Source organism: Staurois parvus, unplaced genomic scaffold (assembly GCF_062004578.1).
Source record: "Staurois parvus isolate SC_StPar_1 unplaced genomic scaffold, SC_StPar_1.0 ptg000019l, whole genome shotgun sequence".
Taxonomy (NCBI): Eukaryota; Metazoa; Chordata; class Amphibia; order Anura; family Ranidae; genus Staurois; species Staurois parvus.
Genome location: NW_028317815.1, coordinates 11,608,215 through 11,621,896, shown reverse-complemented (window position 1 = coordinate 11,621,896; position 13,682 = coordinate 11,608,215). Strand labels below are relative to the sequence as shown.

Sequence of the window (13,682 nt, the reverse complement as noted above, 5' to 3'; positions counted from 1 at the left end):
TAGACCTACCACTGACTTTTGCATGAGACCACCTTCACAATTGAGCTTTCATTTAGATTAGGATAGCCTGAACCATAGGTCTTCCAGCCTTTAAGCAAAATACCCACTTGTTCATATTTGTAAACTGGGTAATACACAGTTGGATCCATGGTAATCAACATAAGTGCAACTAAAGGAATTCCCAGTATGTTAGAGTGGTTGTAAACATTTGAAAAGAAAAATCAACAATGCTTATTCTCATGTAGTGTGTACTAGCCTCAATCCATAGCACCTAGAGTGGATTCTGGCTGCTCTCTCCTTCCTTTGCTATCGGCACTGTCACATCTGACAGTTTCCCTGATATACACAATCCATGGTGGTGGCCAGCCCTCTCCCTCTAGCACACAAGAGGTGTTTGACAGCCTCAGATGTGCATGTTTCTCTATGAGACTATGTAGAGAGGGTGTGTGTCCATTCTCATCATTCAGTTGTTAGATTACACTCAGCTCTGTGCTGTGGAATGTGTGACATTTCCCAAAATTTGAGAGATGCAATCTAATCTGTGTACATTGGAAGGATGTGGAGGAAAGAGAGCTGGTATACTGGTACAGCTTATGTGGGAGGATTTTGCTTTAGCACTGTGTATCGCCTGAGTCTAGTCACTTCCATGGGCTCATGCATGGGTTTATTACCACTTTAAGTAAAGTTGTTATATTAGACTACAGAAGGGCTACCAGGGACAACTCCAGAAACAGCTGCTTGTGGAATCAACTGTACGTTTTCCAAGAAGATCCTAATGGACCACATATGAGTCATCTTTTTCACATCCCCATTCCATAAATAAAAAAAAAGTGCACATTACTTTTTTTTTTTTTTTTAAAGAGCGCAGGTGTGCAAGTGCTTGAAGGTATAGAAAACATGGTCAGACAAGGGTCAGGTTTTCTATTCAGTGCTGAAGAAGAGAGAAACATACCTGGTTTCCCCCCACTGAAGTCAATGGATGTCAGATGTTGGGGGAGGGGGGATGGGAGGAGAGAGACAAAACAAAATGGCAATTTTTAGGCTAACAGATGATTGCAAAGCAAATGGCTATGGGGGGGGGGGGGGGCCTCTGTGTACTGCTCTCATGAACCTGTAGCATAGGAAAATAAATTTGTTTTAGTGGGGAACGGCAATTTTTTTCTGCTTGTAATGCACCCTATAGAATTGCATGTCTCCATTCATGTTTATTTTCCTAAAAAAAGATTTGTAACTTTTTTTTTTTGTTTATCTTTTATGTGCCTGTCATGTGATGTCACAGCCTAATCCATCTCTCTAGTAGTGGGGCATGTCTGTTTAGAAGGGGCAGGCCTAATTATACACACAGTGGAGATGTCCCCCGTCTTTGCCTTACATCACATAGGTGATGGTTGGTGAGCAGTGTAGCATCTAGTTGGAACCTCACTCGCAAAACTGAAACTGGTCCTACAAGGTAGTACAAACTACTACTCACTTCCCCACTTTGTGTGTGATTTTGGCCCATGCACCTATGTTGTGTGATGTAAGAGTTCCCTCTTGCTGTGCTTTCATGCTTACGATGGTCAATGTTAAAGAGGGACCATTGAGAACTGGCAAGATCACCAGATTTTTTTTAAAGAGCTAGAATCAGTAAGAAGTTGCTAAGCTAGATTAAACACAAATATAATTTAAATATAAATTTAATTATATTTTGTAGGGTAACATACACTTTAAAGTGAAACATTAAAAATTAAAATTTCTATTAACCACCTCAATACTAGCCACTTTCACCCTCTTCTTGCCCTGGCCAATTTCAGCTTTCAGCACTCAAACTTTGACAATTACTCAGTCGTGCAACACTATACCCATATAAGATTTTTATCCTTTTTTTCACACAAATAGAGCTGTCTTTTGGTGGTATTTAATCACCACTGGGTTTTTCATGTTTTGCTAAATAAACAAAAAAAGACCATACATTTTGGGGAAAAAAGACATTTGTTTTTGTTAAACAATGTTTATTTTTAGTAATTTGTTTTATTATTTTTAGTAAAAATAACCAAATCAGAGTATATAATCTGGTCAGCGTGAAAGTTCCTATTTCCTGAGGCCCTAACATGCCAAGACAGTACAAATACCCCTCATATGAATCCCAAGAAGCACCTTTTGGGTTTTCAAGGGGCATAAATTATGCATCTAATGTCCTGACTATCTATCACATTTGTGAAGGCCCTGGAGCACCAGAACAATGAAAACACCCACAAAATGACCACATTTTGGAAAGCAAACATTCCATTGTATTTTCTATTGGGCATAATGAGTCTTTTGAACATGTAATTTTTTTGCCAAAAGTTTTTGGAAAATGAAAACGTGTGTGTTGTGTTTTTTTTTTTTTTTTTTTGTTAACTCAAAGTTGTCAAATTTATAAGATATTTCTAACACACAGCAAGGACATAGAAATACACCCCAAAATACATTCTGCTACTCCTCCTGAGTATGGGAATACCACATATGTGAAACTTTTTCACAGCCTAGCTACATAGAGAGGTACAAAATCCACGGAGCACCTTTTAGGAATTGTAGAGGCATAATTTACACATCCAATTTCCTCACTACCTATCACATTTTTGGAGGCCCACTAGGGACACCGACAGATGTTGCATTGGGACACTGACAATTTTGAAGGTCCACTAGGAACATTGACAGATGTTGATGTTCCAAAGGGACAGATGGTACTTGGTGCATTGGTGTGGGATGGCTGCACTCTGATGATTTTACTGTGCAGCTACACACAGTTACACAGCTGATGGGCAGCAGCATTTCCCCCTCCTCACTGAGCTCAGGAGGAGATTCAACACAGAGGCATGTGCCCCTGTTTACATGATGTGAGGGCTGTGATTGGACACAGCCATCACGTTTGGGAGGCCCAGTCACAGAGCCCATTTCCTCAAGTGATTGCGCTGCTGCACAACCCCAGGTTCTGACAGGACGTACCGGTATATCCTGTCAGAACGGCACTGGTCCCGACCGGCCATTTTTGTACAATGGCCAGGTGGGAAGCATGTAGTTCTCAATGGACTGCAAGTGTGCTGATCAGCACAATAGTAGTCCATTCACACTGCATACAATTCTGTAACAGCCCGTACACAGGTATGGGCAACAGAGGTGCAGACTGCGTTTGCAGGAGCCTGACATTGCACCCACGATCCACTGATCATGGGTACAATGCTCTACAGGCTTCTGTGAAAATAATAATAAATGCACATTGATGCACTGACATTTTACAAATAAAATTTATTTAAATTGTTAAAAAATGACTTCAGCTATTTAACTGGACAGCTGAGGATTCTCTTCATCTATACCAGATTCTTATCCTAAATGAGGGTGTGGTATGGAAACCCCAACTCAAAAAAAACTCAAAAATTCATACCAAACCCTTATCCGAACATGCAGGTTAGGAAAGGAGTGGAGAGGAGGTGCGTGCTTCCTTAGCAACCATTGGCAGGACAAATCTGTCAGGATCGTCCACAGTGAATGAATGTGTGAACAGCGAATGCTGAACACTTAGGTCATCTCTACTTAATTGAACATTTAAAGCACTGCTTGGGTTGGCTTTCAGCTCCTTTGCAATTATGTCATGTCTGAACAAACAGCTTAGACTCAACAGAATCAACTAGATATTTATTAACATATTAGTCACAGGGCCCAAAGGAGTAATCTCACTACTCTCTGTACTCCCACCTCATTCACCCAGAAGTGAACCACTGCAAATTCATAATTCTTTTATAGGGAAAAAACACATTTTTACTACTGTTTGTGTTGCTGTTGAAGAGTTTCCTTATTCCTTTGACAAGTGAGGGGAAGTTTCTCCCACTGAGCCCCAGACAGCAGTAAAACCTTGTCAGAAGTTCTTATCCTTTGCCATGGTTTCCAAAACTAAAAAAATCATGTTTTTGCTGCAGATGCACTTTAAGCGATTTTCAGCTGTAATTTAACTGTAGTTAAATGTACTCATATTGTGGCAGCTCATATAATTTTCATCTCTAAGGTCCCATTTATACTATGTTGTGCGACACAGGGCATTGTGTGTATGTGTGATTTTGTGCTATGCGCATAGGGCAGCCTGTTCATTTCAATGGGCTGCACGCAATAACAGAAAAGATCAGTGCTATATATTGTTAAGAACATAAAGTCCATGCTAAATAGTGTTAAAAGTCCATAAAATACATGAAAATCCGTGAGCGAAACCCAACCATCAACAGCAATGGAAAAACCACATTCAATGAGTCAAGAAAGGAGGAAGATGACACCTCAAAGATCCTGGTGAAAACCATGGACATGCAAGAGCTCTTACCAGAGCTATTGAGCTTTTATATAAAAAAAAACCGACAGTGCTTTAGAGGTTAACCCTGCACGATTCTCCAGTTTATGGCGCAGAGATGGTTCTCCCCTTGACTCCGTTCCAACTCCATGTTTCCACCAGTAAATCATGCAAAGAATAAGCACTAATAGTGTAATATGCCCAAAACTTTAAACTTTTATTAAAAGTAAACAAATGCACTCAAAATAGTTTAAAAATTGCATAGCGTCAAAGAAACAATCCCTGAGCTGCAGCAATCCTGGCGTATGGACGTTCCAGCCGGGGGCTATATAGCGTGGTAACGTCACGTGAAGCGCCACCCAACACATTTCATCATCATTTGACGGTAAGCATCAGTCACCATGCTCTTATATACAATTCAACGGTGGGTTTCACTCATTCAAAGAAATTTTTGAGCACAGATTTTCATTCATTTGATGGACTTTAACACTATTTAGCATGGACTTTCTTATGTTCTTAATATATAGTGCTGCACTTTTTTATTATTTATTACGTTGAGGGATTGTATCTATTCCTGTGCCAGCTGCTTTTTATGTATTACTTAATCTAATCACAAAGATTTATTTTGATTTTGGAATTTTGAATGGGCTGCAATACTCGCGACAAGCACTTCCAACGTAGCTCACGTAGATTTTTGCATGTGAGCTTTGCATTTCTTTTTCTTTTTCCGTGTGCATTTTGTTACACTTTTCTGCTTGCCATTTTGCGTGTGTTTCCTAAACTCTCAGGTGTGAATGGGGCCTTAAGGCTGCTACACACAGGCTGAAGCAGCTGACATTCGGCCTGTATGCACAGCAGCCTTTCCAACAGAAACTAGTCTAATAGCTATCTTTTATTGAACGGGCATGTTGGAAATCCAGCATCCAGTCAGTTCTTGCAGCCAATGGCTGTCAGTGCTGATCAGTGTGTTCTGGTGGGGGGGCAGTCCCCGTCAACACAATAGCTCAGCAGGGGAGATCGCCACACAAACATCGCTTGTTAGGGTAGATGCTAGCATAGATACTCGGTGAACTAAATTGGGTATCTACATCATTACTCTCTTATTAACCAGTCTGTCTATGCTGATTGATGCCAGTCTGTCTGAGCTGGTCTGGGCTTACACTTCTAACTGATTTGACTGTCCTGTGATGTTTAAGAGCAGAAGGCTGGGAATTACTGAACAGATTGCCTTTTCCTGAGGACCTCTTCAAAATTAACCCATGTCCAGGTTAAATATTCTAAACCAAACATAGGCAGCTATAGCAGGTTCCTAAAAGTTTTCACCTCTGATGCTGTTCCTTGTTATCATAAGAATGGACTCCTACTTAGGTGTGGATTGCATAGTCAGGTTTCAAGAACTAAAACAATCGTTCACATAATATTGGTTCCTGGGGTTCAAAGCTCTTGGTGAGCTCTGTAATGTTTGTGACCATATGTTCATCGGAGCGATATACAGGTCTACTTGTGGTTTAAGGGCTTTAAGGTGAACACATTCTGGTGCTTGAATATCATACAAGGTTAGGGCAATAACTTAACTCGCACTAAAGTTGTATAGGTTTAGCTTCACTACCACAAAATGAGAATATATAATGATATTTAGATTAAAAATAGATTCCTGTTAGTATCATTAAAAGTTGTTGGGCACCATGCTATGTATATGAAAGGTTTACTGTTTAACATATAAAGCACAAGAGTTAAAATGTTTTTAAAGTCCTTGTTTGTGTTTTGTAAAACGAAACAAAATATATATATATATGCTTACCTGCTCTGTGCAATGGTGTTGCAGCTCCGATCTTCCTCTTCTGGGGTCCCCCCTGGCTCTTCTGACTCCTCTTCTTCTGGATGTGCCACCATAGGAAGATGCTTCCTTGGGTGTCACACCTGCAGGCTTGATCTCGAGCCTTACTGCTGCGTCTGTAGACGCAGACAGTGAGATTCGGCCCGCCCCCGCTCCCTTGTCATAGGATTTGACTGACCGCAGCTGAAACCAATGGCTCCTGCTGCTCTCAGCAAAGCCTGTGAGAGCAGGGAGAAGGGAAGAAAGTCATTGCACATGGGCACAGTGCTGGATCAAGATCTGGCTCGGGTGAGTGCATTAAAGTTAGAAATATTTAGGGTTTACAACCACTTTAAAGCAGAACTAAAGGCAGCTATACTCAGCTTTCATCCAGCGGTCTTGTCGGTCTGTCCCACACCAGCCTTTTCTCAGGATGTTGTCATTCATGTGTAGGGGGGCTATCTTTCCGACACATAGGGATTGGCCAACCGCTGTAAACTGAGCTGTGCATGCACAGCTCAGATTACATGCCTGGAAACGCTGAGAACAGACACTCAGGCAGGTAGGTGAATTTTATTGCAGAAGAGACATTACTTGTCACATCTGCAATAATAAAAAAACGAAAAAAAAACTGCCTGCTCACGGTGAACAACAGTAGAACTTTAGTTCCACTTTAAGTCTCTAACAGACAATCACAAAAATCCTTGAGCTGCATTGGTCAGTGCAATAACCAGCTAAATACTTTGTTTCCAATAGGTCCAGTTCACACTAATGTACTGTGTTGATTTTCACTGGTTGAAAATGGAACATGATGGATGTAAATGCAGAGCAACATGCGGCAACACATATTTCCATATTCAGTCGTAGCTTGCATAGTTGTGACATAATGAGATTAAGAGGTAACCACACACAGGTCCATGGGGTTATGCTTTATGTCTGTGTGTACTATAGTTTTCTTTAAAAGATGACCAGAATACTCGTGAATCTTGGCTTAGATTACAGTTAAAAAAAAATCTTCCTAGTTTTGATTTAATTACACAATTTTCTTTGGATAAATCAAAGGGTAAGAAAAATGTTATGCCCAGATGATATAGATGCTACATCAATAGTAAGTCTGCAGCAAATGTATTAAATAGGCATTTATGTAGTGTTAAAAGTTTTATGCTGCTTCCTGCATACTGTACAATCCGCTCCCTGCCCTCAAAGAGCTTACAGTCTTAGGTACCTATCTCACTTCCAGATTTTCTAATATTTGCTTGTAGAAAACAAATGTTTGGGTACCAGATAATTAATGCATGGCCATACATCGTTCCGGGCTTTACAAAACTGCTTCTGATCATGAAGACATCTAATGATTTGTATTACACGAAAAGAAATTTAGCTGGTGATTCATCTGATTCACTCTGGTGGAGGTGATCCTGCACTCTGGGTGGGGGTATCTCTGCTGTAAGTGAAGGTATATTTACAAACCTTCACCATATTTGAGCAGTCTCCAGTTACAGAATTCTTTTATCAGCTCTATATCTGAAGCCTTGGTTTTGTTAATCGGCACTCAAACCTGCTGCTTTGTAATAATTTTCAAGTTGTGTTTAAATAAAAGTATAAAACAAAGATAAATATTGTGTGCTTCCTTTCAGATACAAACAGTCTCTTCAAGAAGTAATGTATCCACAGGAGCTCCACAGGGAGTAAATCGTGATGAAGAGGGAGGGCGATATCATAGTACAAAAAAGAGCAGTTTTCATGAGATCTTCAGTTTAGCTGAAACGGAGCGACCATTGCCAGGTAATGCATTGAAGTGATTTTATGTGCATGTAGAAAGCCTAAGGCAGTGCTCGGCAGAATAGTATAATGGTGGTAATATCTACCAATATGGTGGTTTGCAAAACATGCATGCACAAGTTAAAAAAAAAAAAAAAAAAAAAAAATGCACATGGGTGTTGTGTATGGTTTATGTGATTTAAGGTGTAAGACAATATAAACAAATATTAATCCAATGGACAATAAGCAAAAAAAAAAAAGAGACCTTTTGGTGAGACAAGTTTTACTCAATGCTTTTTAATTTATCATATTAAAGTGTTTCTAAACCTACATTTTTTTTTTTAAATAAACATTTTATACTTACCCGCTTTGTGCAATGGTTTTGCACAGAGCAGCACCAATCCTCCTCATCTCGGGTTCTCTGCCGGCCCTCCTAATTCCTCCACCAAGTTCCTCCATAGTAATCCCCTTGATCACAAGCAGCAGCTACTGAAGATATTCAAAGTTGTGGACAATTCTAACTCTTTCACAGCCCCCATTTCATATTCATGTCTCTGTGGTGACCTGTATTTTAACTCCTTCTCCACCTCTTCATGTGTAAGACCTGTACCTTTATCGTATGTAGTGTACCATTACCAAGCTGCATGGTTTAACCCCCTGAATACCGGCATGTTAAGTTGCAAGCGACTATGGAATGTCGAATTGAATTGCGAATGTCATATCGGCATAATCGAGTTTACATAATAGGCAATGCTAAATGTGGTTCCTAGAGGGCACAAGAGTACAGGATTTAGCCACGATCCCATTTGTGTGTAAAAAGAAAAATTGGCAGGTGTGATTTGTTTGGCTTCTTTTGATGCTAATTCTATTATTCTTTCCTGTTTTGTAGTGGGTTTTTTTTACATGTTATGCAAACAAATGCATTTTTCAATGACTGCAAACTGTTTTCTAATGTTATTTAAAAATTACAGTGTTATATGTTATGACAAATAATTCAAACTTTCTTATATCTACATATAATTCTATATCTTCTTGAATCATGGTACTACTATATATATTCTAGTTAACATTATGGGCTGCATAGTGGCTTAGTGGTTAGCACTTCTGCCTAGCAACACTAGGGTAATTGGTTCAAATCCCAACCATTGCACCACCTGCCTGTTGTTTGCATGTTCTCTCTGTGCCTGTGTGGGTTCCCTCCCTTCCCCCTCCAAAGACATTCTGGTAGGTTAATTGGCCCTAGTGTGGATGTCAGGTAGGGACCTTAGATTGTAAGCTCCTTAGGGGTAGGGATAAGCTCATATAGGTGCATAATTGCTTCTTGCTCTAAGCGGACTTCAGAGTCCTGCATGTTTTCAAGTATGGATGTGGTGCATGTATCCATTGCTAGCGAAGGCGGGCCATAGGAGCAGCAGCTTGGTTGCTTGCCTCATTTCTGCTTTGCAGAAGGCTCTGGCAAACATAGCCAGCCCCACCAGCAGCGCCTCCTCCATCAGCACCATGTTTGCAAGAAGTGAGGCAGAAGTGGTACTTGGCGCTAACAAATACACGCAATTGAGCATGCATGTACGCCAATTAAATTATAAATGGCGGATATATGGCAATTATTCATTCTCTGCGTTTGGAGCTCATCATCATACCCAGGTGTTATTTCCTGTCTTCATGTTCCTCTTTAGCATTTTGGTACGGCGGCAATGTTGTTACCTAACAGATGTCTCTCGACGTTATATTAGAACAAACTATAGCTTTAACCACAACTCTCTTACCTTAACAAAATTTTCCTCTTCCCTATTTAATTTGCACATACTGTCTCTTTTGTGTGTGTTTAAGTTTGCTCATTTTCAGCTGCCTCCAGCTTTTGTAGTGTGCCTTTCGCACAAGCAAATGACCTTTGTTTCATTTGCCTTGCCTGATTTTGTCTTCCTTCCTCCACCCCCGTTACTTTTCCCCTTCTGTGTTTGGTGTTCCTGCGTTTTTGAGTTTGGCAAGTCAGCTGTCTCCAGCTGCTGTGTGTTTACTTTTGGCCAAGGAACTATACTTTGTCCTTATGTCTCTGGGTGCATGCAAATGTTCTTCCGGAAATGCGTTGCCGCAATCCTGGTTTGGGAACTGGTCCTTAGACCATTTGTGTGTGTAATTTTTATGTGCTATTAGGGCTCCCACATATGAAATAGTTTTTTTTTCCCGTGTGTGTAATACATTTAATATGAAAACTATTTGACTTTATTTACAATTTGATTGGTGTTCCTCAGATTGCAACTGGTGAAATTAAAAAAACAAAGACCCAGGTTGACATGTTAAAAACTCTACCTATCCAGCAGCTGAATTCAAGTGTCCCTGAAATTCAGATTTGGAGCTGTTAAAGCTGATAAATACCGAATCAACTGTATTTTTGTTGCTACATTTCACACAGCACTTTACAATAAGGTTAGAAGAGCCCTGCTCTTAAGAGCTTACATTCTAAAAGATATCACAACTTAACTTTTGAAGTGTACAGCAGGGCACCAAATTAAGGCTAATTAACCAGACAACACATTTTAAGTCACAACAAATCTCACCACCCCACCCATTCTTGAAAAACAAAATGGTTTAAAAAAAAAAAAAGCAGCATACCAACAAACTGCACCATAGCACAGCATTTCCAGGGTTGCGAACAAAGGCATTTACTATAGCACATCCCAAAAAACAACAGATTTAAGGCACTTTTTTAGGTTTCCTAGTCTGGGCATGCTCAGTCATGTCACTACTGAGATGTTTGAACTAGGGGAAGTCAATGCCTGTTTGGATTTTTTTTTAAATATATCACTTTATACAGACACATTTAGAATTATTTTAAAGCAGTTATTCTTAAAAATGTTCAACATATGTATAGGAAGCATAAATTGCTTGAGATAATGTCGTTGAAAAGATTTTTTTCTTCTGTGCACCTGGTTCTAGGACGTGAACTCATTTAGATGGTCGTTTGTGCCCATTAGTAAATTTGCATTTCTGTCTATTTGTTGATGCGTACTTTAGTAAATCTTTTCTCTGTCTAAAAGTAGACAGTCGTACATGGGAGTGCGCCCATTTGCCGAAATGATACTTTAGTAAATCAACCCCATAGTGTTTAGCAAAGACAAGTTGATTTCTATATTTAATCAATAAACTGCTGTAACTTTTTCTGTGATTTAAACTTTTACTTGCAGCTTGTGAAAATGGCTGGCGTTGTTGCTTGATTAACAGAGACAAGAAAATGCCTACTGACTACATTAGAAATGGCGTCCTTTTTGTCACTGAGAAGTAAGTGCTTCTTCATCTCCACTCTCAGATTTAGTAGGAAAAGATAGTAAAGTGATAGCCGTGATACTTGACCTTGAAACTTTTTGAACTGTATATAAGTACACACGTATTGTACATAGCTGATTCATTGGATTGCTTCTAAAAACACACAGCTCACGTTTATGCTGAAATTACTATACTGTTTCTCACCTTTGACATAAAAAGCTACATATTTTTGGTTGGTGGCAGTTTGGCTAGGCAGATCTGCTGAGAACATTAGTAGAAGTTATAATTGCACTAATTTAGGCTTTTTAGATTTGCTGCCATGAGTAAGCTTTTTGACCAAGTGACTTGAAAGTAGAGAGCCGTCTAAGTAAATGTTAGCATAGAGAGGTGTAAGAAAGCTGGAATACAACTACTAAATTAGTTGTCATGGGTGTTTTAAAAAAATTTATATTTTTTATTTTTAGCTATTTATGCTTTGAAAGTTCCAGATCTGGCTCATCAAAGAAGAACAAAATCATAAAACTAACAGATATTACGGACATTCAGAAGGTAATTATTACCATTCTCTCTTACACAATTACTAATCTATTTTATAAAATAAATACAGTGCTAATGAAGTACATATGCAAAAATTTAAATTCTCCAACATAAAATAAACCCTACATTCATCCCAATGACAACCCACGGCGTAATATACAATATTATTACAAACCAATTCTCAAGCCAGTGTCAAGCTCAGCAGTGTTTCATGCTCTTTTTCAAGGGGAATTCCCCTTGTAAAAGTCGTATACAATGGGGAAAATAATTTTTTGATCCCTTGCATATTTTGTAAGTTTGCCCACTTGCAAAGAAATGAAGGGTCCATAATTTTTATCATAGGTGTATTTTAAGTGATAGAGACAGAATATTAACCAAAAATCCAGAAAAAGCGCATGATACAAATGTTATAAATTGATTTGCAGTTCAGTGAGTAAAATAAATATTTGGTCCCCAAGCAAAACATGACTTAGTACTTGGTGGAGAAACCCTTGTTGGCAAGCACATCTCAGGAGGTATTTTGGTCCATTCTTCTTTACAGATCTTCTCTACATCCTTAAGGTTTCTCGGCTGTCGCTTGACGTTTCAGCTTCCTCCATAAATTTTCTATAGGATTAAGGTCTGGATATTGGCTAGGCCATTCCATAACCTTAATATACTTCTTCTTGAGCCACTTCTTTGTTGCCTTGGCTGTATGCTTAGGGTCATTGTCATGCTGGAAGACCCATCCACGACCCATCTTCAGTGTTCTGGCTGAAGGAAGAAGGTTCTCATCCAAGATTTTACAATACATGACCCCGTCCATTGGCCCCTCAATGTGGCAAAGTCAGCCTGTACTTTTAGCAGAGAAACAGCCCAAAGTATAATGTTTCCAATTCCATGCTTGACTGTAGGGATGGTGTTCTTAGAGTCATAGTAAGCATTTTTCCTCCACCAAACACAGCGAGTCAAGTTAATGCAAAAGAGCTCAATTTTGGTGTCATCTAACCACAGCACTTTCTCCCAATCCATATCTGAATCATTTACATCTTCATTGGCAAGCTTCAGATGGGCCTCTACATGTACTTTCTTTCAGGATTTCAATTCATGGTGGCGTATTGTGTTACCAATGGTTTGTTCGGTGACTGTGGTCCTAACTGCCTTGAGATTATTCGCAAGCTCTACCTGTGTAGTTCTGATCCCTTACTTTTTTTTTTTTTAAATAAATATTTTAAAGATTTTCAGTATATAACATTACACCATTAAAATTCCAAAATATTCAACATTACACAATTCCCTTATACCTCTTTATTCTAAAGAAAAACCCCACCCCACCCCCATTTCCCCATTCTACTCCCTAATTTTATTTTCCTCTTATCTCTTTGCTCTTCCTATTTTCTCTTCCTTCTCCAGGCTCTCTTCTCTTTCTTCCTTTCTTATCTCCTCTCTATTTTTCTTTAAATTGCTCTTTGAACGTATCCCATTTCTCCCACTTTTCTCTGAATATCTCCATTCTATCTTATTCCTGATGGTAGAGTTCCTCCATCTTGTGTACATAGTCAACCCTACTTATCCAGTCTTTTTCTTTTTGGTATTTCCTGCTGTTACCAAAATTTAGGTATCAACCCCTTTGGCACATTTATCAGATGAAATACTAATGAGTTCTTATATTTTTATACTGAAGTCTCAGTTTTATGGAATAAACATGTGGCTGGATCTTTCAGGACCTCAACCCCTGTTCTCTCCTGAATTAAATAATTTCTTCCCAATACTCCTGAATTTTAGGGCACTGCCACCATATATGTGCCATTGTGCCTTTTGTCCCACATCCTCTCCAACATAAAGGTGATTTATCTATTTGTTGTTTATGTGCCACACTTGGCGTAACGTACCACCTAGCCATTTCCACCACCCTCCATGTACTAATATAAATATTTTCTTTTTCTGTTGCTCGTAAAATGTTATTCCCAGTTCCCTTTCCTATTTCTCCATGTACAAAGGCGGGGCAATCCCCATCATTTCAGTAAGAAT

General features: G+C 39.2%; 1 protein-coding gene across 3 annotated transcripts in view; it reads left to right on the top strand.

Moving 5' to 3' along the window:
• The window catches only part of GRAMD4 (GRAM domain containing 4), a 218,492-nt gene that overhangs the window by 184,091 nt on the left and 20,719 nt on the right, over window positions 1-13,682 (top strand). For all 3 annotated transcript variants that reach the window (XM_089684820.1, XM_089684813.1, XM_089684825.1), the window contains 3 exons: window positions 7,748-7,895; window positions 11,057-11,150; window positions 11,600-11,684. In XM_089684820.1, coding sequence (XP_089540946.1) covers window positions 7,748-7,895; window positions 11,057-11,150; window positions 11,600-11,684 — 327 coding nt within the window. The remainder of the gene's footprint in view (window positions 1-7,747; window positions 7,896-11,056; window positions 11,151-11,599; window positions 11,685-13,682) is intronic.